This window comes from Penicillium solitum (genome assembly GCF_028829755.1).
Source record: "Penicillium solitum strain IBT 25940 chromosome Unknown utg000004l_segment0_segment0, whole genome shotgun sequence".
In the NCBI taxonomy this organism is placed as follows: domain Eukaryota; kingdom Fungi; phylum Ascomycota; class Eurotiomycetes; order Eurotiales; family Aspergillaceae; genus Penicillium; species Penicillium solitum.
In genome coordinates, this window is record NW_027072124.1 from 2,615,373 (window position 1) to 2,641,945 (window position 26,573).

Sequence of the window (26,573 nt, forward strand, 5' to 3'; positions counted from 1 at the left end):
TCGAAATAGTGTTGGAGTTTCCAATTCGACCCAGAAAAGGCTACAATTGAAGTGGTCTAAAATCTTGATATATAGAACCTTGAGCTGTTTGATAGGAAAATTGATCGAGTGAACTCGGGATAGAGTAAGGGTTAAGGGTTGCCTGACTGAGAAAACATGGTAGGGTACTCATGTTCCCAGTAAACACCGTCGTACTTCTGGCTGTTGGATGATTTTAAATATTTGTTTTCAGAACCAAGAAAAGAGAGATCATATCTGGTGAAAGTGTTCTAGTATATTCTTATTCTTTTTAAAGACATGCCCTTGTTGAACAGTCCGGAGCCGGTCTCTATGGTACCTGATAATGATGAAAAAAATAGTACAAAAAGTAGATATGCAAAAACATACAGCCAAACGTATGGCGGTGGTTACCCGGAACACGAACACATCAATGTGTTCGTTGAACTGGTGTTTCCCACCGCCATTCGCCTGACCTGGTGAATGTGTCCTCACCCGGACTGCGCAACTTTACCCTTGACCCACGCCTCTAGGCCACCTTCCGCAATGATCTCCTGTACATTCGCAGGCAGCTCGCCAACCTGCTCGGTCCAGCTCTCTCCTGTCTCACCCTCCTTAACCTCAACAACGGAACGCTTCACGTCCCATGTCAAAGTCCAGCCTGTACGGCGAGTCAGCTGGCGGCCCTTGGCATTACCAGCGGATGGCTGAGCGAAGCTGGCACGCAGACGCTCAATAAGTCTCGGGACTTCAAGGCCCATGAGCGCGTTGTTGATACTGTTTCGGGAGAAAATGTTGCCGAAACTGCCAGCGACGACCAGGGGAATCTGCTTAGCCAGAATAGCCGTCGCGGCCTGTTCTCTCGAGGATCCGCAACCGAAGTTGAAGCCGGCGACGAGGATGTCACTTGGCTTAGCGATGCCCTTGAACTCGGGATCGTAGTTTGACATGCAAGCGGCCGCCATATCATCCTTGGAGACGTTGTCTTGGTATGTCAATTTACCGGGGTAGATGTTATCAGTGTCGAGATTGTCGGCATCGAGGAAGACGATCTCGCCGCTGATGCGTTCGGGGAAGCCGGGCAGAATCTCGGTGGCGGGTTTGGCCTCATCTCCGGCGGACTCAACCCGGTCAATCAGAGATTCCATCTGTTGGAGAAGGTTGGTGAGCTCATTCTCAGTAGTGGGTTCGAGACCGGTGCCGAATCCGTGTTCCACGCCAGACCAGTTCTCTGGAACTTGGTAGGCGCCGGGACCAGAGATAACACCGGTGAGAGCGCTAGCAGCCACGACTTCGGGACTTGCCAGGTACGCCAGGGCGTCTCTGGAGCCCATGCGTCCCTTGAAGTTACGGTTGCTGGCACTGATGCCAACCTCACCGGGCTCCAGAAGACCTGTTCCGAGACCAATGCAAGGTCCGCATCCAGCGGGAAGCGGCTGCGCACCAGCATCGAGGAGAGCCTGCCAGTCGCCGGTGGATTCGGCGGCCTCTTGTTCGGGCACGGAAGCAGCCGCGATATAGAGTTTGACGCCGTCGGCAATCTTGGGAGTTGTGTCGGGGTTAGCCTTGGCGGCGTCTTTGAAGACCTTAGCGGCCGCCGCGAGGTCGGAAGCACGCGAGTTGGTGCAGGAGACGATATATGCGCGGTTGACTTTGATGTCCTGTTGCACGAGCTCATTGAGTGGTGTCGCGATCTTCACTGAATTAGGACCTGAGACGTAAGGCGAGAGAGTAGAGAGGTTGAGGTAAAGCTGTTTGGCGTACTGAGCATCGGGGTCAGCTGTGAGGGGGTTGGCGAACAACTCGTCGATTCTTTCGTGTGTGATACGCTGCCGAGTGGTGCGGTCGTCAGACATCGCAGCCTCAGTGGCCTTGTATCGCAGCCAGCGCTTCAGAGTGCGGTCAATGGGGAACAGACCCGTGAGCGCGCCCCACTCAGTCGTCATGTTGGCAATTGTCAGACGGCTATCCACAAGCAGACTTTCCATAGTCTCTTCGGAGCCGGTGAACTCAATTGCATGGTTCAGCACGTCACTGTTGAAGAGACCACACAATGCGACAATCACATCCTTACCTGTCACGCCTACTGGTAGCGTTCCGGTGAACGTTACCCGCGCAACAGGGGGGATCTGCCACCATGTCCGGGACGTGGCCCAAATACTAGCAGCGTCGGTGCGCACGACAGCGGTTCCAAGGCAACCAACTCCACCGTAGTGGTTACTGTGGCTGTCCGAGGCTACCGCCATGGTACCCGGCCACGCATATCCTTCTTCCACCATAACCTGGTGTCCAATACCCCGGCCCGCAGGATAGAAATCGATACCATGCTGTCCAGCAAAAGTCTCAATCTGCTCGTATTTCTTAAGGTTGGCGGCACTGGTGTTTTGGACGTCGTGGTCGAGGGTCATGACGATCTGCTCTGGGCGATGGACCTTCGTGGCTCCCATAGACATGAACTTGAGGGCGACGGGCCACGAGTTGTCGTGGGTCATGCAATACCCGGGGGCGAGACTGATGTAGTCGCCGCTCCGAACAAGCTTGCCTTCGGGGAGACCAACGGCATAACGTTGTACAATCTTCTCCGTCAATGTTTGCGGCGTGCGCTTCTCGGAGGGTGTCTCAGAGAGAGGAATTGAGGCATTCTCGTGCTGTGAGTGGAAGCCTTCGACCCGAGCGGAAGCTGTCGTGCTCAGGGAGCGAGAAGAGACGGAATTCGAGACCGATCGCAAGGGATGATGAATTGTCCTGCTTGGGATGCCGAAGCTCGGAGTCCACCGAGGCCGAACCTGGGGGAGTCAGATACAATTGGGTGATCATGAGAGGAAAGTGTACTCACCGGTCTGCACATCATGGCGGCCGGAGGCCTAGCCACGCGCTTCAACAACATCGAACACGGAGACATTGGTGAGTGACTCTTACGCAAACTTTTCCTCGATGCCGACCTCGGGAGTTGACCAGGAACGGTATCACGTGATCTCGTGTTCCGGAGGTCGGCCTCTTGTGACGAGAGGATTTCAAAGCAACCCCGGGAAATGCCAAAGCACGTGATATGAGAATTAATCTCCATCTTTTTCTGGAGAGACCGTACAACATACATCACACGAGTAGGGCAATGGATAAATTGGATGGTTTAAACCGGTGACTCGAGATTTTGTGCGAATACATATTCACCCTGCTTTACCTATGTGGTAGACCAGGATAGCGGGGACTTGCTCTACGACCTGAACCCATTGATCATGGTCGTGAATTCTACTCTAGATGTGCAGATCTAGCCACACAATGTATACTAGAGTTACTCGGTCGGGGAGAATACCAGCAAGCACACGTATCTTTGTTTCAAGATCAAAAGAAGAAAAAACGAGAGGAAAGGCAGAAGGGGAGATAGTGCTCAGTAGCTAAAGTAATAGGAAATATAGTTAGTTATATATTGGTGTTTGACTTGAGGAAAAGTGCGGTATGTTCTATAAATCCGACTAGTTCCCGAGCCAACCTTGGAAGTACCTTTCGAGAATGGCTACGTTTGTTGAAGCCTCGACAAAAGGTCTACTATTAGCATGATATCCCCAAGAAGATGGCCCTGGGGATGTAGAATTATTACCTTGGTTATTTCACAGAGATGGTAGAATTGGTTGACCAATCAAACGTGATTACACTCTTTCTTGGCATATGCATGTCTCCGGTTAGTGTGACATGCAAATTTGCCCGATTAGATCTATATTACGTTTTCCGGGGTGTCCTTTTAGGCAGAATCAATATGAATACTCTACCCGTGGACGGAGGACTCCGTACCTAGGGCTGTGAACTGATTAATGTGGTACTTATCAGGACTGTTCCAGGGTTATCTCCCAGGTTACGTAACATATCGGATTCGGCCCCATGTCCCCCAAGTTTCGAAGCCGGGAAGAGCCAGCGAGAACACGAGATAAGGACAATGTGATCAAAGCTGCCAAGAGTTGAATAAACATACGGGTTACTTTGTACATTTGTAGTTTAGGGTTCGCAAAATCAGTTGAAATGTAAAATGCAATCTTGGCCGAGGGGAACGTGCGCAGCCAGTCCTCGGACTCACCGAACCTAAGCCGAAGGGAATAACTAAGTTAGGAGGCACAACCGGTGGACGGTCTAGGACCGTTTAGGTAGTATGATCCAGTAGAATCCCAAGATACAAAACAAGATCCCCGGCTCGTGTCCGGATGCGGGTTAAGTCACAGCCCGTGCGGGGGCGACAGGAGGTATTCCAAGCCAATCAACCTTGGAAGTTATCCAAAATTGACCGAAATTGACCAAACCTGACCAAAACTGACCAACTGAACTGCGTCATAATGGCCTTGGGATGGCTTTTCTATGGCTTGAATGGCTTACATGCGCCTACATGGGGGCTTATTGCGCTAATCTGGCAAATCTCTACCCTTTTAAGTTCTTTTTTTTACTCCCACGTTTTTTTGTCTTCTTTTCTTTAATAGATGTTTTTGGCATCTTACATCTTATGATTCTGACCGCATTACTCCTTTTTACTTCTCCAACTATCCTCTTCCTTTCGAAAATTGCAAAGTCTCTCCGCTAAACTCCGTACTACGGAAATCTCAACCCCCCCGCAGACTCAAAATCTCCGACAGTTGCCCTTGCCATTGCACCTTCCAACATCTCAACATCCATAGCGACAATATCATTGCCCACAACGTGATCGATTCCCAGGCCCTTGCAACATAGCCCGACATCCCACCTTTCTGTAGCAGATCCACCCCCGGATCATCCGCCGATCCACCCCAACATTTGCAGAACCTATACCCCGGCATCTAGACGAATAAGCGACATCAGCCCGTTCAGTTTCTTACGATCGCGCCCTACCCACACCGTATCAGTCACTAAACATCCCAGACAGGAATGCAAACAAAATGGCTATACTAAGTGATAAGGACAAGGACACGAGCGGCAGTGTGTCGGAAACACTCGGGCTTAAGCATGAGGGAGGCCCTCGTGATGTACAAGAAGGTGTGATGGCTGAAAATGCCGACAACCTTCAACGTCACCTTGGAAACCGTCAGATCCAGCTGATTGCCATTGGTGGCTCTATTGGAACGGCCCTGTTCGTGAGCATTGGTACGGGTCTTTACCATGGTGGACCTGGCAGTTTATTTATTGCCTTTACCGTTCAATGCATGTTTTTGGCCATGGTGAATAACTGTCTCGCGGAAATGACCACTGCCTTCCCTGTCAGTGGTGGTTTCATTCGCTTGGCTGGAAAATGGGTCGACGATGCTCTTGGTTTCATGGTCGGCTGGAACTTTTTGTCCGTTCTCTTTTCGGTTTAGCCGAAATCCTCCCCGTTATCCTTGCTAACACTCCTTTTTAGCTTCTATGAGGCCCTTTTGATTCCTTTTGAGATCTCAGCTTTCACGCTTGTCTTGTCTTTCTGGAGTGATAAGATTACTGAACCTGGTCCAGTTGCAGGTGTCTGCATTGGCGTCATCCTGGTCTATGGGTGAGAACCTCTTCCGCCCATTTCGGCCATTTACGTACACGTGAGAGTTTATCCAAATACTGATTTCTTGCATAGCTCCCTTAACGTCTTGGCTGTGAAAGCCTATGGTGAAGCGGAGTTCTGGCTGTCCGGTGGAAAGGTCATTCTGATCTTCTCCTTGTTCTTTTTCACCTTCATCACCATGGTTGGTGGAAACCCGGCCCATGATGCTTATGGCTTCCGCCACTGGAACAATCCCGGCTCTTTCATGGAGTATCTGGATACCGGCGCTCTCGGTCGCTTTGAAGGTTTCCTGGGATCTCTTTGGTCGGCTTGCTTTGCCGTCGTCGGTCCTGAGTACATCTCCATGGTTGCAGCTGAAGCAAAGCGTCCCCGCGTCTATATCAAGAATGCGTTCAAGACAGTCTATATTCGATTCGGTCTCTTCTTTATCGGCGGCGCCTTGGCCGTGGGTATCGTTTGTGCCGCTAATGATCCGCAACTAGTCGCAGTTGTGACGGGCGGCTCTACTGGTTCTGCTTCGGCATCGCCATATGTTATTGGCATGCGAAACTTGGGCATTTCAATTTTCCCTTCGATCATCAACGCGTGAGTGCCATGAAAAAAAAACATAAGATTGGCGAACAGAAGACTGACCACGCTGTTTTTAGTCTGCTGCTAACTTCGATTTTCTCTGCTGGAAATACCTACACTTACTGCGCTATCCGTACCCTGTACGGCTTGGCGCTCGAAGGAAGAGCCCCAAGGGTTCTCACTTACACCACGCGCAACGGTGTACCGATCTATTGCTTCGGAATCGTGATGATCTTCCCTATGCTTTCCTTTTTGCAATGTTCCAGTAGCTCGTCCATCGTCATCACATGGTTCGCTAACCTAGTTACTGCTGGAGGTAAGAAACTATGATGGAATTTACCCTCGGACCCATTACAATACTGACAACATAACCTAGGTCTCATCAATTATATCGTCATCACCCTGACGTACATCTTCTTCCACCGCGCCTGCAAAGCGCAGGGGTTTGACCGCCGAACCTTGTCCTATTTCGGATACTTCCAACCCTACTGCGCCTACATTTCATTCGTTTGGATGATCGTCGTGACCATCGTCTACGGCTACCCCTCATACAAGCCTTGGTCGTTGTCCACCTTCTGGTCGAACTACACCATGCAGATCGTCATCCCTCCTCTCTTCCTCATCTGGAAGATCATCAAGAAAACCAAGTTCGTGAAGGCTAATGAAGCCGACTTGGTCTGGGAGCGTCCCCTGATCGATGCGTACGAGGATAGCTTCCTTAGCCCACCTACTGGCTTCTGGCGAGAAATATTGCAAATGGTCGGCATTGGGCGCATCAAAGGGGGTAACGATAAGCGATCGCATTCTGCGCCTCAGCCTCGGCACTCTGCTGAGGGAAGTTCGGCATGAATGTAACCACAAGCAGTGTTTTGTTATATCCACATGTATGTTTAGGGATCTAGCTACCGTAAAGGTATCAGCAAATGCCCTTCCGGTACGACTTGAGCCATCTTGGCACGGGAATCTCTTTCCTGTTGCAGATTTGTCAATATGATACCCAGCCATTTTGGTCGTTTCAACGATATTTCAACGTAATCGGATTGGGAACGGGTACTGCCATTTCTTGCCTGATATTCTGGCAACGTAGGCTATGCGCGAGTAGCTAAAAATATCAAATGATATTGATTGATTGCAATTGAGAACCGCATACAATTCTATATACCTGTTGAGATGGATGTCTGAACAGTCTCAAAGCTCAACAATAACGAAGCTGAACAAACATATTGAGCAACATGATTCTATCCACTTCTGGTCATATTGGTCCATCTCGCCTTCAAACCATGTGCCGCCATCTTAGGCTTGCGGTCCCTGGTAAACACACCCTTCTTATTACCATCCACCCGCTTGGTACCCACAGAGGTCTGGAAGTCAGCAAAGTTCCAAACATGCTCACCAGCCATGGACTCGATAGTGTCAAAGACCCGGTGATACATGGCGAGCATATCCTGCTGGAACTCCTCGCTCCAAGGGAGACCAAGAGCGGAGTGAAGACCGGCAATGGTATCAGCGCCGTACTCAGTCATGATGATTGGCCTATTGAATTTCTTTTCCCAGCCTTGCATCTCCTTGACAAGGGCAGGCTCTGCTTCCTCGAGGTCTCCTGTTTCCGAGTACCACCCGAAGTACCGGTTGAGGCAACTAACATCAAACAGGTCCGAGATAAGATCCGACTCGAATGTCGCCCCGCCGACGTTGGCAAAGGTAATAGGACGAGTTGGATCAAGCTCGCGAGTCAACTTGGCCAACGGCTCGAAGTACTCGCGCGCCCCCTCTTCTTCGGAGGCAGGCTCATTGGCAATCGACCACATAACAACACTAGCATGGTTCTTGTCCCGGCTAATGAGTTCACGGATGGCTTGCTTGTGGGCCTTCTGGGTGTTGTTGTTGATGTTCTCCTCAGACCAAGTTTTTGGGACTTCGGTTCCAGACACACCTAGCAAAGCAATGTTCAGACCCACGGCGGGTGTTTCATCGATCACGACAATTCCCTGTCGGTCTGCAAAGTCCATGACTTCTTCGGCGTAAGGGTAGTGCGAGGTGCGGAAAGAGTTGGCGCCGATCCAGTTCATCAATTGGAAATCGTGAACCATGTAGGCTTGATCGTGTCCTTTGCCGCGAACTGAGGTGTCCTCATGTCTTCCGAATCCGGTAAAGTAGAAGGGCTTTCCGTTGATGAGGAACTTCGATCCGTCAACCTTGACAGTGCGAACACCAGTGGCCACGCTGTAGGTGTCGACCACCTTGTTGCGGCCATCTACAATGTTGGCCTGGAATTGGTAAAGGTAGGCCGCACCGGGTTGCCACAACTTGACCGAGTTGATCTTGACGGTACCTTGAGCTCCAGAGGCAGTTGCAACAACGGCTCCCTCCTCGTCGATAACAGAGATCTTGATATTCTCAGTCGAGTTCTTGGCCACCTTGATGTTATAGTTGATGAGTCCAGTCTCGCCATCGACATCAGTGACAACAGTGATGTCCTCAATATGTTGACGGGGCACAGAGTACAGCCAAATGGAGCGAGAAAGACCAGCATAGTTGTAAAAGTCGTGGTTGTAAGTCTGAACTCGCTTGCCGGTGGCCTTAGCGATCTCGATCTTTCCAGGTGGGATTGTCTCATGGGTAAGCTCGTTGTTGACACCAATTGTCAAGCGGAATTTCTCTCCAGCGGTGACAAACTTGGTGATATCGGCCTCGAAAGGTGTGTAACCGCCGACGTGCTCGGCAAGTAGACGGTCATTCACATAGATACGACCGTGATGGGTGGCAGATTCAGCTCGCACGAAATACTGCTCCTTAGACCAGCCCTTTGGGACAAAAACCTCGCGCTGGTAGTAAACCCATCCCACGTGGTCGTGGATGTCCCGATCGACAAAAATATCGTTGTAAGACGCTGGGACCGGGCATTCGAGAGCACCACTGGGGAATGGCGCTGTCCAGGGTTGGGTCGTGTCGTTGGCACCGGAAGCAAGGGTGAATTTCCACAGACCATCGAGGTTCACAAGATCACGGGAAGAAGTTCGCTGAGGCTTTAGCTTGATCAAGGGCTGCTCAGCCTGAGCTAACTCATTGCGAGGGTACTTGCTGGCTGTAGGAACAGCAAACGAAGAATGAATAAGGGACAGCAACGACAATCCCGCTAGGAACTTCATGGCGACGGAATATCGTACTTTATTGACTGAGGCGTGCAACAGTCACTTGCGATACAAACTCCGTTCTGAGCTGATTGAAGCATGGTAGCTAGCAAGTTCATCCGATATATATACCACTTTTCCTAGTCAGTATACCGGCAATTGAGATATCAACTACCTCCATATCGGTGATTGATTAGCTTGGCATGTCGACGGTCAACTATGAGGTAATTTGTACAGCATGTTATGTATGTCGATAATGGTATATGAGATTTTGCCAAGATGCTAAATCTGGGGCCCCCAGGATATGCACTGCTTTTCGCGGGGGTGGGTCGGCAGTTCGGCATCTACCTAGGTACCAATGTGTGCGTGCACATACCCCATGCGTCGGCAATTCGCCATGTTTTCTCCACGTCGGGTATTGATCGAATGACATACTTATAGGCCCGACTATGTGGATGTGGAGCTTTTAACCCCATTGGTGAAGTATAGCGAGTACATAACTTTAAGCAGTGGGACAGCTTCCTAATTCACCTTTAGTGACCTTCTAAGGTTCCTAACTATACCTATAAGGCGCGATATAAGATTTGCTCGAGTCAGAGCTCGGCAGTGATACACACAGCATCGGAATGATTCCGCCGTAGTTGGGGTCCCGAGGTCCTTATAGTTGATTATAACTATGTAGCTGAGTTCATATAGGTGCAATTGACCGTGCAATTGAGAAAAAACATGGGCTGGACACCTAGTCGGCGGGGGCTTGGCATAACTCCCAACTCCCTTCAACTAGAACCCGGAAAAGGATTATCAGCCGTGTCGACTTGGATAACTAGGGGTCCATAGTTGTTAATTAATACGATTCATTGGTTCTACACTTCCAAGGTTGCTCGTTCAGTATATTTTCATGTTCATATTCCTTCATTTAATACATGCTCGAAATATATCTCCCACTCACGTCTTGGTTGCTTCCCTTCCTGGCCTTATTTTCCCTAGGTCTTATATAGTAAGAGGACAACCAAAATACTACACCAACACAATGAGAAGCAGGTAAAATGGCAAAATATAAGTTGAAATGATGTCAGGCATGCGTCTTACGGATATATCTGTGCCCGTTTACCCCGCCTCGTGGGTTGGTGCTCAATACCCAAACTGCGATATTATTCCTTGATACACATGGAACACATGGAACACATGGAAGATGAAGATAGTAGCCCGTGAATATATGAATACAGCTACCGTATCTTTGTGTATTATTCGGAAAGAAAAGAAGAAACCCCAAATTTACTATGTGGGACGAATTGAAAGAACACAAGTAATGTTGTTTACTATTGCAGCGGGGAACCTGGTCCTCATTACGTACATGCCTTGCTAGCCCTATCGAGGTTCCTTTATTGCACGATTCATTATGTAATTATTGTTGAAAATCATACAAGTAGCAGATAGTTACATATTGAGAATACACACTTCTATACCTCTCTTATCTCAATTCTTGGGCAGTATGCCCGGGTTCCTTTGTATTCAAGGTTGGATATGAAGCTAAATTGTGAGTGCTGAATCGACCTGTATGCCATTGAACATACTGCCTTGAGCCTTCCCTTCTTAACTATCTAGAGTCTATGTACTCAAAGGCTTCAGGACGAAAAATGGACAAAAATATTGCAGTTATATACAAACTTCCCCATACCCCTTCTAGTTATGGACCTCTGGGAGGACAAACAGGTTCCAGAACTCATCGAAGTCTAGAGTTTGCGTGGCACCGATGTCACCTCCCTTGGCCTCTCTCAGAGTGGTTCCATTACCTAGATATGAGAATCGGTTGATCTTTGCTTCAGGCGTCCGATCCATTTTGAAGTCCTCCCAGCGCGGGTTCTTCATAGCTTCCAAGAGGTGGAAGATAGATCCGCCATAGATGGCGATAACCGGGCCATCGATAGTACCGCGTTTGTACCAACTGCGGCAATCTCGAGTCCAAACTGTACGTTCAAGGTACTTCTGGATGTGCTGGTTGTACTCCTCGTTGACTTCGTCGTCGACCTCGAAGCTGCGAATACCTTCTGTTTGCATCTTTTCCATCCATTTGTAGATATAGGTGGCCGTTGCTTGAATGCCGAGAATCAGTGACCCGTTTGCCAGCGGTGAATTGGGTCCCACGAAGCCTAAACATGTCAGTAAATAGGAATCACGGCGGAAGAGAGGAAAAAAGGGAAAGACTTACAGAAATAATTTGGAAATTCTGGCACGCACATGCCCATGTATGCCTTTGGGACGTCCTTTTCCCACTTCTCAGCCATGTTGGCTCCGTTGCGGCCCACCAGTGGGAATGAAGGCTTGAATGAAGTGTCGAAGCCAGTCGCACAGACAATAATGTCATATTCCAACTCAACACCGCTTCGTGTAAGGATTCCTCGCTCGGTGATCTTTGAGACATCGTCCCATCTCAACTCGATATTGTCCTGGATAATAGCTTCCAAGAACCCAGGTCCGGGTGTTTGGCGACGGCATCCAACTGGGAAGGAGGGCACTAGAAGCTCAGCCGCGCGCTTTCCCTTCTCACTGTTACCCAATCGGTCGGTCATGGATTTCCGGAAGAGGTCTTGAGCTTGTTGCTGAAGATCACAATCAGCAATCACCCGATTGAAGTTTTCTGCTCTGCGATTCATAATGGCAGCGCGATAATCACGAAGGACTTTGGGATCTTTGAACAGCTCTAAAGTGCTTTCTGCGAAATTATAATCCTTGTCCATTTCTGGATCATTTGCTGTCGGTTCGTTGATTCCAGGAGCCGGGCTGATCCACGTTTGGCTCCGTACGTAGCAGTCCATATTCCCGACGACTAGAAACGTCAGTTATCTGATAGACTTGATGGACTAGGCGTATGAGCGTACCACTGGCAAGTTTAGGGACAATCTGAATGCCCGAAGATCCGATTCCGATACATGCAACACGTTTTCCGGTGAAGTCATAGCTGGAGTCCCAGTGCGCCGAATGCATGAGTCTTCCTTTAAAACTGTTTAGTCCCTCAATGGAGGGCCACTTCCAATTGCTGTAGTGTCATCTTATCAGCATCCACACGACAAAAGACAGGAAAGGAAATACATACTTCAATACACCGCTGGCATTGATGAAGACGTCACATTCGTCTCGGATAAGGGAAGAACCATTCCTGATCTGGAGATCCCACTTGCCCCTTTCTTCATTCCAAATAGCAGATTCGACTGAATGCTGAAGGCGAATATATTTCTCAACTTCGTATTGCTTAGCCACATCTTTCATGTAGGAATGGATCTGCTCTGATGTCGCATAATAATTCGGCCACTCCGGGTTGGCAGCAAAGCTGTAGGCATAGTTATGCGCTGGAATATCACATTGACATCCCGGGTATCTATAATCGACGCGTTAGCTACAATGAAATCCTAGATTTAGCCCAGGGTCCATCAGACTTACCGGTTCTCATACCAAGTTCCTCCCAAATCGGCATTTCGCTCATAAATAACAAATTCTGCATTGGCATCCTTCATGCGCTCATTGAAGACAATACCCATCATAAGACCCGAGTACCCTGCGCCAAGGCAGACGACGCGAAGTGGCCGCCGGGTGCCGATGGGCTGTTCAACAATGGTATACCCGGGGTCGAGGCGATGCTGATAAGCGCCGGTGGTGGTCTTACTGCTAACGCCATTCTGGAGACCGGGCTTCATGACCGAAGCCATCGGCTCTATAGTTGCTGCGGGTGGTGACATGGATGAAAGCAGAGACAATGTTGGGTACAACTTTGTGTTATAAGTGACTTGATGTCTCTAAGTGTGGTGTCTATGCTTATCTCAGTCTTTCAGAAGAAAATTTGTTCTCTAAGCATGGCGTTGCGATTGTCATAAATATGTAAATATTTGCGATACATATTGGAGGGGTATTCTTGCCGAATCTCCGGCTTAGATTGTAGCATCGAAATAAACGGACAAGGTGCGCTAGTTTCGGGACATAACCCGAAAGACTCCACCCCGGCGTTCCAGATTAGGATAACCGATATACCTCACAGCCGAGAACGCGGTGCGACATCGGTCCATGTACCCCGCGTTCACTTGTGGGGAATTCCGGGGGGGGGGGGGGGGCGGCAGGGGGAAAGAACCTCGGAATGTTGCAAAATTGTAAATACAAAGTAGGAAAGCCGATGTTCGGAATTAATTTGGAGGTTGGAAGTTGGGAGTAATTGTTATTGGTACACGATCACGCGAGGTCTCAAATATCCTACTAGGTGTCATGATGCTTTCATGCGGCTGACAGCTAGTTGGCGAGACAAATGACATTCGAAAACCCCGAGTAATCTGACTATCAAAGATCCTATGAAAAGATATATTTTGACACACATAGCTATTGAACAACATTCTAGTCCCCCTGATATATCGGCGTCCCAGAAGCCGATTAATGTTCCCGAATGACAAACTCCCCCGAGGTAGAAGGGTTTGCTAAAGCCCATGTAATTCCGTCTTCCATAGTCTGATCCCATTGCTTGCAAACTGCCAATCTCTCGCCGAATCGTCGGAATCCATGGGGTACACCTTTGAACACGTTGATATTCGTTGGGACACTTTAATAATATTGCGTTAGTGAGAGATATAGGTTGAGCTTGCTCGAAATTTGCTCACCCGTTTTCGGTCAATAGCTTTCCGTATAGCAGCCCTTCATCTCGTAGGGGATCGTAGCCCGCAATCCCAAGCGTTGTTGGTGGCAGCATTGCCGCCTCCTCAGAGGACAAAAGCCCAGGATTCAGCCGTTTGTCAGCCGGGTCTGGATTTTCCACTTGTAAAAGACCATTGAATAGCTGCTTCCTGCGCATATTCAGAATCGGCGCGTTCTCATTTTGAGAATATGACGAGACACTAGGACATTTAATTTGGCGTAGTTGAGATTCGTAACACTTGGTGTACACCAGAGCAGGGATCATCAGTACCTGGCCACAAATTGCCAAGGTTGGCGAGACTGGGAGCTCTAGTCTCGTTGCTGCCAGTGTCAAAGAGGCGGCGAGCCATGCACCGGCCGATATCCCACCGACGACGATTCGGTCCGGATCACCGTTCAATCGAGAAACGTTCTCGCAGACCCAAAGGAACGCGTCTTCGGCATCATTCCAGGCGGTCGGATATGTATATTCGGGAGTATGGCGGTAGTTGACATTGACAACAACAACTTGTGTGTTGACAGCAAGCCGAGAGCATATCGTATCCTCCGAGCTCAAAGTACCAAACATAAAGCCACCCCCGTGAAAGTGCATGTAAATTGGCAGATTCCCAGTAGGGGATGCTGAGATTGGACGATAACTTCTCGCCTCTAATTTGTAGCCGTCACGTCCAGAAATTGAGTGATCTTGCGTGGAGACTTTGGTCGAAAACTCTGCCATCCCCTTTCGCGCCACGGTTTCTCTACCTTCGTTGGCTGTTCGCTTCAGCTCGGACAAGCTCTGCTCTTTCACGGGTGGCAAAGTGGCTTCCACACGTAGCCATTCCTCGCTGGGAATACCGTACTTTGAGAAGTCACACATCTCATGGGAGGCTTTGATGGATGAAATAAATGCCCTATTGTTAAATTGGTTGCTTGCTGATGCGTCGTTATCTCATGTCTGAGGTCAGTTTCGTATCATGAGCCGCCGCGCTAAGGTCTGAACAAGGCTTTGTATGCATCGTTATCAAGCGCCTGGACAAATGCCGGAATTGCCGATGCTCTCGGCTCTCGGAACTGGTATTGTGTTTATGATTCGTACAACGACCGAATAAATGCCGTGACGACAGTGGAATGATACCTGTCGGTTGTAAATCTGCACTTGTAATAGCTTATAAAATGGAGTTACAAGTCTTACAACTCGTTTTATGTTAGGCATTCGGATCATAGCCGGTATGGAAACTCGCAGTAATGGAAAGCAAACTAGTGTGGCTGGGATGAGCCGCTTGATAATTTTATGAGGATCATCTAGCTGCTGCATCAACGTTTGGATTTTGAGTGGGTGGATGGATATAAGCACTAGCTAGATGACTAGTCAAATGGTGACCGAGAAAGGTGTAACCGGTGCCGTCGGCCTAGCGTCGTATCAAATAGACATGCCCGCTTAATCCCAAGGTAAACTACACGAAGGCATTGGGATCAGCCCAACTCTCAAGTCCTTGCATAAAATCCTGATAGTTGGGCATCGTGTCGGAGGTCATGTCATCCAAGCCATCCCAGAAAATAAAGCCCATGTTTTGTTTTTGTTGAACCAGAAGCTTCTCAGCAACGACACTCGTCTGGCTGGAGACAAAAGGGAAGTAGTCTATCCAGTCTATGCCACTGTGCAACGCTTCATCCTCCGAATTGAGGGCTCGAGTCGATTGTTCATTTCCTAAGTGGCGATTGGGAAAGTCCTCCGAGTTCAGGGATCTCTCGTTTGATCGTAGCCGGTCAAACTTCTGTTCAAAAAGAGCGGCAGTCGCCCACATCTTTTTTAACTCCTTGATAGAGAGTGCTAGAATCTCTAGATCTGCACTGGCGCTGTCCTTAAGGCTCTCGCTCCTGGATGCCTGCAAAAGAGCCATGAAGCCCATACCGACGTACCAGCAACTAATGGGCTGCAAAGATCTGATCTCACTTCTTACCAAGACATCTTTGAGAATGCGGGCAATGCAGGATCCGGCGAGCGTTGCGGGCGGCAAAGCATGTGGAAGCGATTGTGGCGATCTCGTCAGATGAAGAACTATTATTACGGCGAGATAAGGGAGATGCAGCTGGTGCACATCACGGTTAAAGCTGGGTGTATGGCGGGACTCGATGTGTAGCTGCAAATGGACAGGAAGTGATTGAACCCAGTTAATAAGTTCTTTAGCCAAATCCACAGGGAAGGTTTTCGAATTTGAGGATGAATTTGCCGACCGTGACAGTCCCTTTGCGATGCGTCCAATAATAGTGCATAGACGGACCCAATACACGAATACCTCGGCCTTGCTCGTGTCTTCCAAATGCGGGAAATCCTGCAACGATGGCGGTGGTATATTGCAGTCCTCGGGGTCTATGAGGCATGGCTTACCCTGGCAGATCGCGGTCAGACGCTCTCGGGCCTGAGAAGATTGTTTAGTATGAACAAAGCAATAAGCTGACTTGGAATACCCACAAAAGCAGTCCACCATATTCGCCGTAGAATGTATGGCTTGATGCCATCCCTAGACATGTCGGTAACGGACTCTCGATAAAAGCCGGCTTGCTGAGCTAATTTAATGACGATAGAAGTCCACCACCAGGAGGAGTGTCTGTGTGCGACCGACGGTGGTCGAGGTGCCCACCAGTAAAAGAGGGAGACCGCTTTCAGGGTGGCAATGAGGTCTTCTTCTTCTTCTTCTTCTTCTTCTTCTTCCTCCTCCTCTTCATCATAGAAGAGTCGCCGGGCACGACTATAATAGGTGGCTGGCCCTGCGTGTGGGATGAGAGGCGGGCGGACATGGCTCCCTAAAACCGCAATTGCGTTATCCAACAGTGGCGATTCTGCGAGTTCCGTTGATAAGGTCGCCCTGTCGAGTATTGGACACCAGGTGTAGCAGTATTCGAAGTATGTTTCCGTAAAGCTTTGACGTAGATCAGGCTGCAAACCGACATGACTACTCGACTCTTTTCTCTCAGATCCTGCCATTGATTCTCCAGGATCATCTGTAGTTGTACTAGTCCTGCTATTCACTGGACCACAAGCTGGTCGCAATGGAACTTCCCCTTGGACTCCATGTGACTGCTCATGGGACGAAGGCGCCCAACCCGCTGACCAAGCATCCAATACCGATGGCGCATTGATCGGTTGCGCTTGTTGGGACCTAGCCGTCTCAAGTTGTTGTGTTCCTTCAGTCGTGTGGAAGGTAGTCCGCTGAAGGAGTTCCGAATCAAAGTCAAGAAGAACTGGCTGAACTAATCTATGAGGTGAGACATCTTGCATGTCTACATCTCCAGCATCAATGCCAGGGCCGCTTTGTCCCAAGCCGAAATGCGAGGATGCAAGGTCAACGCTACTGTCGCCACAAGGATCGACAAGAGCGGGAGAGGCGGGTGATTGCTCAGTCCCAGGAGCCAATCGACCCTTTTCGCGCTTAGATGGCCTCGGGCTGTAGGTTGCCAGGGTTAGTGCCGCTTGTCAAACATTCCAACAAGGGAGACACCGACCTGCAGACTTTCCCCGTTGACGCGCAGTTACTGCAACTGTTTTGGCCTTGGGGTATCTTGGCTTGGAGATCACATTTGATCTGTGACAGTTTTTGAGTACGTGGAAGACCCCATGGATGGATCTTGCGGAAAATCTAACCTTCTTGGAGTGGCATGAAATACACGCGAGCCCGGCGCGTTTGCGTTTTCCTGTCCCGGGAGTAGATTGCACCCACTGCGCCTCAGTCATCATCGCGGCCACGGAATGCGATGGCAGAAGTTGGTCTCATCCGCATCATTCGTTAATATTATCTGAACATCGCCGAGACAAGGTTGGTGCTGTGCCACGTGGCGATCGCAAGAATACAGGCTGTGGGGAGCTTCCCGAAGTCGGATAGAGCTCAAGGTATGTAGTGACACCTAACATTCAAGGGGGTGTTCTGATCCCTGATTTGGCTTTGAACTGTTGGTGCACCCTTCTAGTGGGTCGCTAGATATTTCGCTTCCGTTCTCGCGCTTGTATGGCACACGGCTGTATGCCAACCAGTGCCGTGCGGGCGATTCCCATTTGAGCGACTAGTGATCTTCGCAATTCAAAGAATCACTCGGAATCCACTTCGGGTTGAACAGATTATCCCCCAAAGCCGAGACACGAGGAACAGACGATGTCGGTGTTTCCAAAAGCGGATTGCCGTAGGCACGTGTCGCGCTAGCCCCGTTCAGTCAGGTCATCTCGGCTACCCAGTCTTCCTTGGTTGTACTCGCGATTGAACCCTTCGGCATGCAACTCGTTTCACTAAGGTCACGGCGTCTGGTGGGGCAGGATGGGTCGCTCTGTCGGCACGGAACGTCCTCTTGCTGGCCTGCACAGGAAGGGGTGGAGGCGTCGCATGTGTTCTCTCCCGCATTCCTGTTCTAGTATAAAGTTGGGGATTCTCGACAACGAAATACATCAACAAGTCCAATTTGTCGATCAACTTACTTGACAAGAGAAGTTTTGGGTTATCAATAGTTCAACTAGGATCTTCTAACCCCTCTCCAACCTTCATCGAAACCACGTTCCCACGGCAATGGCACCCTCCATCGTGACTCCAGACCTACCAACGTCACATGTGGCGGACGGTAAAGTCCCTGCGGCTTTCACCACGGAAGAAGCGAAGGACCTCCCGGAGAGCTTGCTTTCGCATTTCGCCGACCGTATCAACGGCAAAACCACCAACAATGGTCCGAAATCTACAACTAGGGACCAGCTCAAAGAACATTCAGTTCCATTCTATGACCAATACGCCCTAAACCCTCGAAAACTCCGTATTATCACGATTGGTGCAGGCTTCTCTGGGCTAGTGCTTGCGCATAAATTCCAACATGCCTACCCGGAGCTTCAGGACTTTGTTGATCACACGATCTTCGAAGGCCGAAGCGATATCGGAGGAACATGGCTAGTCAATACTTACCCCGGCGTGCAATGTGATGTGCCATCTCATATCTATGTAAGTATACGGTAACTTTTCCCGATTTGAATGCTCTGCTGACATGCCCAGGCGTTCCCATTTGACCCTAACCCAGACTGGCCCCGCTTCTATTCCAGCGGACCTGCAATTCAGGAGTACATCAAGACAACAGTAAAGAAGTGGAACCTTGATCGTGATATCCAATTAGAAACTCAGGTCGTTGGTGCCTACTGGCAAGAAGATTCAGGAAAATGGAAGATTACTGTGAAGCACGATGGAGTCGAACGGGATGAGTACTGTGACATTTTGATCTCGGGCCAAGGTAACTTGGTGTAAGTACTCAACTGGTATCATCTGAACTCGAGAAAAGCTGTACTAACATCCCGATAGGAGCCCTTCCTGGCCAAAGATTGCCGGACTTTCCGATTTCAAGGGTCATGTCACGCACTCTGCACGATGGGACCATGACTTCGATTATTCCAACAAGCGGATAGCTGTCATCGGCAACGGATCATCTGGCATCCAGATCGTGCCTCAAATGGCCAAACTGCCAGGTACGACGGTGCGCAACTTTATTCGTGGTCCAGCTTGGGTCTATTATCGTGTCCCGCCCTCAAAGCATCTTGGGAGAGAAACCGAGGACACCAATCCCGAATTCTTGGAAGAAGAGAAAGAGCGGTTCCGCGATCCTATCCAACACCGGGAATACCGTAAAGGAATTATCCACCGTACCAACAAGGCATTCCGCTTGGTAAGGACACAGCCCTCAACTCTGCTTAACGAAAGCTAATAGGGACCATCATATAGTTCATGAAAGGAGAGCCCAACGAAACTACCGTGGCACTGGCATCAGCTCAGATGGCTGAGAAGCTCAATCATGATCCCGTGCTGTGCGAACAGCTTATCCCCAAGTGGGAGATCGGTTGCCGCCGAGTGACCCCCGGCCCTGGCTACCTGGAGTCATTCTCAAAGCCGAATTGCAGTCTCACCTCGAGCCCAATTACGAAGATTACCGAGAAGGGGATTGTCACAGCTGACGGGCAAGAGTTTGAGTGCGATGTTTGTAAGTTAATCCCTTGGTCCAACTTTCACTTCATCTCTAACAGAGTGTCTTAGTGGTTTGTGCCACTGGCTTCGACGTCTCCAAATGCCCCCAATATCCCCTGGTCGGCCAGAACGGAGTCAACCTCGCCCAGAAATGGAAGGATGAACCCACCTCCTACCTATCAGTGGGAACCGATGACTTCCCTAACTACTTCACAATGGCCGGACCCAACTGCCTGTGCGGCCACGGATCCCTCGTTGAAGCATTGAACTGGACCGGCGACTACTTCGTCAAAATGATCAAGAAGATCGCCACAGAAGACATCAAATACATGGTCCCCAAGGCGTCCTCCGTGCACGCATTTGGAAAATACCAAGACGAAATCCACAAGACATTGGTCTGGTCCGGCTCCTGTCGCAGCTGGTATAAGAGAGGCACTGTGGACGGAAGAGTCACACATCTTTTCGCGGGCAGTGCTATCCTGTTCCGCCGGCTGCTCGGCGAGATCCGCTCAGAACACTATGATATTGCTTACAACTCAGGCAATCCCTTCCGCTTCCTTGGCAATGGATTTACTGAGTGGGAAATGAAGGAGGACGCTGATCTGGGATGGTACGTGCAGGTTGCTAAGCCAGGACCAGAGGCCCATGGTCCCGATGATAAGAGCTGGGTAGCGAAATAGATAGATATATACCCAAGGGCGCGCTCCTGCTATCGATATTTCTTTTTTTTTTTTGATTTATCACGTTTGTTTATATAGTCTGCAACTTGAATATACACTTTCCTACGCCTATTCTATTAAATCGATTCTGCCTTTATCATCAATTCACTTACATGGGTAAGGATAATCTATAGAGCAAGTAGCGTCGAGAATGGAACCATATGATCTCTCTCTTTCCCCTTTCCTCGTTAGTACAACTTGATATATGGTATCTCCACCATACTACTCTAGTGGATGACACATATCCAGAGATGTTGCATGGATACAGTATACATGTAATACTCTAATACTCCATGAGTTTGTTGGTTACAGTGCTGGCCCTTTGAAGAGGTAAATGTGGACTGTCCGAGGAACAGGGTGTTGGAAAGGATCGGCGACAAGTCCTTGAGAGATGCCGATCAATTGTACCGAGATTTAAATTGATTATAGGTAAATTCAGCGTCGACAATATATTGTATTTTCCCGAGCCTAAGACTAAACTAACTGTTATACTTCGAGTTTCCCCAAACTACCCTTTAACCCGCCGATCGTCGTTCTCTCACAATGAATACCGGAATTGCATATTCTGCGGGCCTGTCAATAAATGGGAGCAAACTAGAACCCGGGATACTCACCATCTTATCAGTCAAGTCATCCTCGTAAGCATGTTCAAAGCCTTCCACGGTGCCTGTCTTGTCGCGGCGGCGGTTCTCCATTGAACAGAGGATTCGGTATACCAGAACCAGGGAACCCGCAATAACCGCTGTGATAACCACCACGATGAATCCCAGATTATAATGAGGTGAATCTTCGTGTCGGAAGACCTGGGGTCCGGCGAAATTTCCTGCTGAGCATCAGTGACAGCACTTTCGCATTTGTGGGGGATAGATAACCTACCAAGGGAGTATCCAATATACAAGCCCGAGGAGGCAAGCGATCGTTTGGTATAGCCAGCGTTGTTTGCGAGGAAAAGGCCCATTATAACTGCATACCCAGCGCCCGTGGTCGTGAGGATGTAGCAAGCAAAGAGGAGTCCTCCAAGCTCCGACCGAGGCAGAAGCCAGAGCATGAGAGCGGCAGCCATCGTAATCAACTGGCAGATAATAACGATATATGCACGCCAGCCAGGGAATTTGTAAGCCAGGTATGTTGTGATCAACATCATGGTACCAGCATAAACGCCAGAAGGGATCATGAGAAGCAACGAGTTGAGTGGGTTAAAGCCAAAGCCATCAATGATGATAGCCTGGAAAGTCGAGATTGGGGCATTAGCGAACATACCACACAGGGCGTAGAAGAAGATAAGCCAGAACTTGATATCAGTCAGGAGCTCAATGGCCTGGCCACCTTTGAAATGAGTGTTTCTGACTCCAGAATTGTTCGTCCTCATGCGAGATACCGCAATAAATCGCTCCCTGTCGTTGAAACCCTTGGCTCGGATAGGATCGGATGGGAGGACAAAGTAAATCAGGACACCGCAGATGATGGTGAGCCCCCCAGCAAAAAAGTACATATAGAACCAAGGGGAAAGACTTCCTCCGAGATGCCCAAGTGCGTAGTTAACAAGAGGCGAGAAGATGGAGACGTAACCTGTGCATGAGTACCAAGCACTAGAAGCGAGTCAGCTAAAGGTCAAATCGACACGCCGTTGATGCGAGCTCATACCCCATTCTCAGGGATTGTTCATCCTTTTTGTACCATCCACCCTAGATCGCGGTTAGCCGATATCGTTTGATGGGAGCAGAAAAAGGTCACATACGACGATCATCATAAAGATCGGACTGATGCCGGCCTCAGTGAAACCGAGGAAGAACCTTTGCGCGTATAATCCATGGAAGTTCGTACAAGCCGGTGTGAGGATCAAAGTAGTTCCCCAAACTACGATGGCAATAGAAGTAACGCGCTCAATGGGAAATCTCTGGGCCAGGAAGGTAACTGGATAAGCGCCCAAGATAAATCCAAGGTAGAAGATAGAAGAAGCCATGGAGAAGCGATTTCCGCTGTTCAAGCCCAGGTCATCTTTGATCCCAAAGAGAGCCTGGAAGGATCATCAGTTTATGGAGTATTCTAGGCCAGGGGATGGTCATACCGCTTGTCCAAGAAGGACCTTGTCAGCATAAAGAAATGCATAGGTGACACACAGGACAGGGAGCAGCTTCAGGTCAATCTTCCTGCGCAGCTTGTTCTCCTCTTCTGGAGTCCAGGTTTGATCACCCTCATATACAGCGAGGACCTTGATCGCTTCATCTCCGTGCGCGGTGTCGAGCTTTTTCAAGTCTCCCTCTTCGCCATTCGAAATGTGGGAGACATCTTCCTTAATTGAGGTCATAGTAAATTTCTGAATAGAATTAGCTTGCGTGTTAGAAGACCAAAGCAGCCCTCACGGCGATGGCTGGGAGCCCCTTTTTATCTCCGGACATATCGTACTGGATTCCTGGGGAAGAGATCCATACCGAGCTGCAGAGTGCCAATCTCTGGGCATGATTGACCTCCGTCGTGTGCGTAATAGTGTTATTATCATGTAGGCATAATAAGACAGCCGACGGAAACTCCCTAGCAGGATTACCGATGGGATAGCCGGAATGTTTATTAAAGCTTTACAGCCGTCCATGATGAGCAGGTGATGCTACGAGCGTTTAGCCCCCGAAAACGCGGGGGCATAAATGCGGGGAAGTGCGTATGAATACGAGACCAAACCATGGAAGGCTAGAACCTGCGAAATAATCGAGGACATGGGAGCCGAAGATGTGGGGGGAGACTCGCGATGGTTATCCAAATCCGGAAATACCGATAGTGTCCCAACACGGCCGATACCGCCCAAGAGCGGGGCGTTCCACATCGCGTAGACTGCAGGTCGCATAAAGAAAAGGCGTATGTATCATATTTGCTTGAAGTTGAAAGAAGATCCTAACTCCAAATAAACATGGCAACTAGTCGACCACTTATCGAGCTGCCTCCTGGCAAGGAGGTGGTGAGCGTGAAAATGATCGTCCCCGTCAATTTCGGTCCAGCTATCATCAAACGGTTCATGGAACCACCTGTACCTGGCGTGGAAACAAAGAAACCAGGGCCTGTTTTGACGTTCCTTTTGGAACATCCCTCAGGTCAAAAGTTGGTGTTTGATCTGGGAATCCGGAAGGATTATCAAAACTATGCTCCCGTTGTTGCAAATTATATACCAACAACAAATTACGACATACAAGTATCAAAGAACGTGGTGGATATTTTGGAAGAGAACGGCATCCCTGGAGAGAGCATTAATGCAGTTATCTGGAGGTATTTAATTCCAAAAGTATTGCAACCTTTTAACAGAGAACTAACAGCGACTTTACAGCCATTGGCATTGGGACCACATAGGTGACCCATCAAGTTTCCCTAGCAGCACTGATTTGATCGTGGGAGCTGGGTTCAAGGACGCCATGTTGCCTGGTTATCCTGCTAATCCCAAATCCCCCATCCGGGAGAGTGATTATGCGTAAGTTCTAGTGTCATTGCGGAATAATCTTGATTCCCTTTCAGATTTTGAATCTAACTTATTGTAGTGGTCGATCCCTGCGTGAGATCCGATTCGATGGTCCTGATGCCCTACGTATTGGGAAATTCCCTGCTGTCGATTACTTCGGCGATGGGTCATTCTACCTCTTAGACAGTCCAGGACATGCAATTGGACATCTTTGCGGTTTAGCGCGAACGACTGCAAATCCACCTACCTTCGTGATGATGGGAGGAGACATTTGTCATTATGCGGGCATCTTTCGACCGTCAAAATATCTTCCTGTGCCCCCAGAAATATCTCCCCATCCGTACAACACACAAAGCGATATACCCTTCTGCCCGGGAAGTGTTTTCGATGATTTGCAGCACACTAGGGGAAGGAAACCAACAGATACGATGTACGAAATGTGCTTCGGTCATGATATCCCCCTTGCACAAAAGACTCGTGACCAATTACAAGAATTGGATTGCGACGAGAACATATTTGTTATCATTGCACATGATGCGAGTGTTAGAGATGGGGTCGATCATTTCCCATTGAGTCTTAACGCTTGGAAGGAGAAGGGATGGGCCCAAAATGTCAAGTGGACTTGGTTCCGGGACCTGGAACCTTTTTGGAAGTCGAAAGGCTTGTAAAGGAGACCATCTCAATTATTTAGGTGAGGGTTATAAGTCTGTCACAATGCTCGCGTGTTCCATCAGGATGTGTGGAAATATATACCGCATTTGGCTGCGTACAGTCCCCATGTTTGTCAAAGCAAATGCTACAATATCATTTAAAGATTTAAGTAAACATTTGATGACCTAGTAAGATTTGGGGCAATTGGCAGCTGGCGATTGAAGCCACATAATTTTGATGGCGCTACATCATGTCAATAGAAGGTTAATTGGGGGGAAAAGGAATACCCAACATTAGGAGCTTATCGTAGGATTCACAAGGATTATGAGATAAATATATCTACATATAATTTGAGAGGAATATAAAGTTGTTCAATGCGATATGGCTGGGGTGCTACTCATGCAACAAGGCAACCCGGGATTTGACCTTTCCATCACAAACACTCTTCAAGATATTGGGGAATTCCTTCAAGTCAGCAGTTTCAACCTGCGGCTGAATTATTCCCTTCGAGATCAAATCCAGGACTTCTTTCAGATCTCTCCATTGTCCGCCGTACGTAAAGATAATGCTCAGTCTTTTCTGAATGCCAATCTTCATGTCGACTGTGTTCTCCTCATCGATAGTACCAACACAGAGAAGCTTTCCTCCTCTTCGAACTAAGGGAATGGTCAGCACCGTCAAATAATTCCGTTGCGCAATACTTACCAATGTTTTGTGCATCCTGGAAAGTCTGGTGTGTTCCCACAAAATCAAGTGTGGTGTCAATCTTGCCCTGCAACGCATTTTCACGCACGAAATCCTGTACTGACTTCCCAGCTGGTACTAGATCCTGTCGAGGAACGCCCCACTTTGCAGCCTCCTCCAACCGTTCTTGTCGAATATCAGACACAATAACTCGAGCCCCGATATGCAGAACAATTTGCAACGCATTAAACCCGAGGCCCCCAAGACCAAACAGAAAGACTGTCTCATTAGCCTTGACCTCAGCGCGTCTTACAATGGCGTGATAACTCGTTTTGACAGCATCCGTTGCCACTGCTGCTACGGATGACGGAATTCCTGCCAGTTATGTTAGACCAAGCCGCATAACACTATCCTGGAAACAAACCTTCGGGGACGTGAACCACTGCTCGAAGGTCAAGCGCGGCATATGGTGCATAGAAGCCGTCCTGACCAATACCGGCGTGGTGGGCTTGCTCACATAGCTGAGCGAGATCCCGTGAGCACTCTGCGCAGCTCTTTGATCCACAGCCAGGGACAGCGATAGTCGCGATTCTATCTCCCTATTCATGTTGTTAGGCCTAATATATCTTCTAGAAATAACTCTGGAAGACCTACCACGCTGAAACCCGCGTCTTTCACTTGGTCGCCAATCTGTACAATCTCGGCACATCCTTCATGACCCTTGAAGCGAGGAAATTTGGTCAACATTTTGAATTTCCGGCATCTTGATGCACAAGACATGACCAGCATACCAGGATGTATTTATCTTGAAACCAAGGGCGCTGCTTCTCACTCGTGAGAAGTGAATGGTCGCTGTGACACACTAGCAAACAGATATTAGGATCTCCAGAAGATGTGATGTTGGAACCCAAGAATAGTCGTCAAATACTCACCCCCAGAGGCTAGCAACTTCACTAAGAATCCTCCCTTTGGAGTTTCAGGGACCGGGACCTCTTCCCAGACCAGTGTGGTTGTTAGCAACGCTTACTCTTAGTGAATATGCGGTTACTCACAGGATCGGGGTTTCCCTTATGCTTCCTTCACGCGTACATGGACGACGGGATGTTTATGCTTGCAGAAACTGTCATGATGTACTGATCTATACTGTATGAGTTGGTGTGTGCCAATGTCCCAATTATGGTCGCCTTATATGTATATGGTCTAGAGTCGTCCTAATTACTACTCTTTAGCGGGATCCTCCGTTTAGCCGTGCGCAGCCGA

General features: G+C 49.0%; 10 protein-coding genes across 10 annotated transcripts; 3 read left to right on the top strand and 7 right to left on the bottom strand.

Annotated features, from left to right (window-relative positions):
- Positions 1 to 257: 257 nt before the first annotated feature.
- Positions 258 to 2,906, bottom strand: lysF (homoaconitase LysF). The gene is made up of 2 exons (XM_040953532.2): positions 2,834 to 2,906; positions 258 to 2,783 (listed from the first exon to the last, which is right to left on the bottom strand). Exons 1-2 carry the CDS (start codon positions 2,897 to 2,899, stop codon positions 489 to 491), a joined length of 2,361 nt encoding a protein of 786 aa, XP_040816060.2. The 5' UTR covers positions 2,900 to 2,906; the 3' UTR covers positions 258 to 488.
- Positions 2,907 to 4,892: 1,986 nt separating this feature from the next.
- N7455_006989 (uncharacterized protein) lies at positions 4,893 to 6,901 on the top strand (the record flags this gene model as incomplete). Its single annotated transcript, XM_040953525.2, has 5 exons — positions 4,893 to 5,287; positions 5,351 to 5,479; positions 5,555 to 6,067; positions 6,130 to 6,368; positions 6,429 to 6,901. 5 exons carry the CDS (start codon positions 4,893 to 4,895, stop codon positions 6,899 to 6,901), a joined length of 1,749 nt encoding a protein of 582 aa, XP_040815973.1.
- Positions 6,902 to 7,290: 389 nt separating this feature from the next.
- On the bottom strand, positions 7,291 to 9,201 carry N7455_006990 (uncharacterized protein; the record flags this gene model as incomplete). Its single annotated transcript, XM_040953497.2, has 1 exon — positions 7,291 to 9,201. The coding sequence occupies one exon, from the start codon at positions 9,199 to 9,201 to the stop codon at positions 7,291 to 7,293; it is 1,911 nt and encodes a 636-aa protein (XP_040816074.2).
- Positions 9,202 to 10,866: 1,665 nt separating this feature from the next.
- Positions 10,867 to 12,917, bottom strand: N7455_006991 (flavin-containing monooxygenase; the record flags this gene model as incomplete). The annotated part of the gene is made up of 5 exons (XM_040953627.2): positions 10,867 to 11,333; positions 11,393 to 12,010; positions 12,063 to 12,220; positions 12,278 to 12,559; positions 12,622 to 12,917. 5 exons carry the CDS (start codon positions 12,915 to 12,917, stop codon positions 10,867 to 10,869), a joined length of 1,821 nt encoding a protein of 606 aa, XP_040815859.2.
- A 679-nt stretch (positions 12,918 to 13,596) lies between these two features.
- Positions 13,597 to 14,713, bottom strand: N7455_006992 (alpha/beta hydrolase; the record flags this gene model as incomplete). The annotated part of the gene is made up of 2 exons (XM_040953465.2): positions 13,597 to 13,762; positions 13,821 to 14,713. 2 exons carry the CDS (start codon positions 14,711 to 14,713, stop codon positions 13,597 to 13,599), a joined length of 1,059 nt encoding a protein of 352 aa, XP_040816068.2.
- A 577-nt stretch (positions 14,714 to 15,290) lies between these two features.
- Positions 15,291 to 17,572, bottom strand: N7455_006993 (uncharacterized protein; the record flags this gene model as incomplete). Its single annotated transcript, XM_040953584.2, has 4 exons — positions 15,291 to 16,256; positions 16,310 to 17,282; positions 17,341 to 17,420; positions 17,480 to 17,572. 4 exons carry the CDS (start codon positions 17,570 to 17,572, stop codon positions 15,291 to 15,293), a joined length of 2,112 nt encoding a protein of 703 aa, XP_040815930.2.
- An 817-nt stretch (positions 17,573 to 18,389) lies between these two features.
- N7455_006994 (flavin-containing monooxygenase) lies at positions 18,390 to 20,534 on the top strand (the record flags this gene model as incomplete). Its single annotated transcript, XM_040953653.2, has 5 exons — positions 18,390 to 18,809; positions 18,861 to 19,102; positions 19,161 to 19,521; positions 19,578 to 19,833; positions 19,887 to 20,534. The coding sequence occupies 5 exons, from the start codon at positions 18,390 to 18,392 to the stop codon at positions 20,495 to 20,497; spliced, it is 1,890 nt and encodes a 629-aa protein (XP_040816028.2). The 3' UTR covers positions 20,498 to 20,534.
- Positions 20,535 to 21,074: 540 nt separating this feature from the next.
- N7455_006995 (uncharacterized protein) lies at positions 21,075 to 22,844 on the bottom strand (the record flags this gene model as incomplete). Its single annotated transcript, XM_040953670.2, has 6 exons — positions 21,075 to 21,101; positions 21,151 to 21,359; positions 21,413 to 22,125; positions 22,181 to 22,221; positions 22,275 to 22,553; positions 22,605 to 22,844. 6 exons carry the CDS (start codon positions 22,842 to 22,844, stop codon positions 21,075 to 21,077), a joined length of 1,509 nt encoding a protein of 502 aa, XP_040815885.2.
- A 594-nt stretch (positions 22,845 to 23,438) lies between these two features.
- N7455_006996 (MBL fold metallo-hydrolase) lies at positions 23,439 to 24,646 on the top strand (the record flags this gene model as incomplete). Its single annotated transcript, XM_040953505.2, has 3 exons — positions 23,439 to 23,791; positions 23,850 to 23,990; positions 24,058 to 24,646. The coding sequence occupies 3 exons, from the start codon at positions 23,439 to 23,441 to the stop codon at positions 24,644 to 24,646; spliced, it is 1,083 nt and encodes a 360-aa protein (XP_040815912.1).
- A 376-nt stretch (positions 24,647 to 25,022) lies between these two features.
- N7455_006997 (zinc-binding dehydrogenase) lies at positions 25,023 to 26,060 on the bottom strand (the record flags this gene model as incomplete). Its single annotated transcript, XM_040953549.2, has 4 exons — positions 25,023 to 25,285; positions 25,335 to 25,688; positions 25,738 to 25,912; positions 25,968 to 26,060. The coding sequence occupies 4 exons, from the start codon at positions 26,058 to 26,060 to the stop codon at positions 25,023 to 25,025; spliced, it is 885 nt and encodes a 294-aa protein (XP_040815938.1).
- Positions 26,061 to 26,573: the final 513 nt, after the last annotated feature.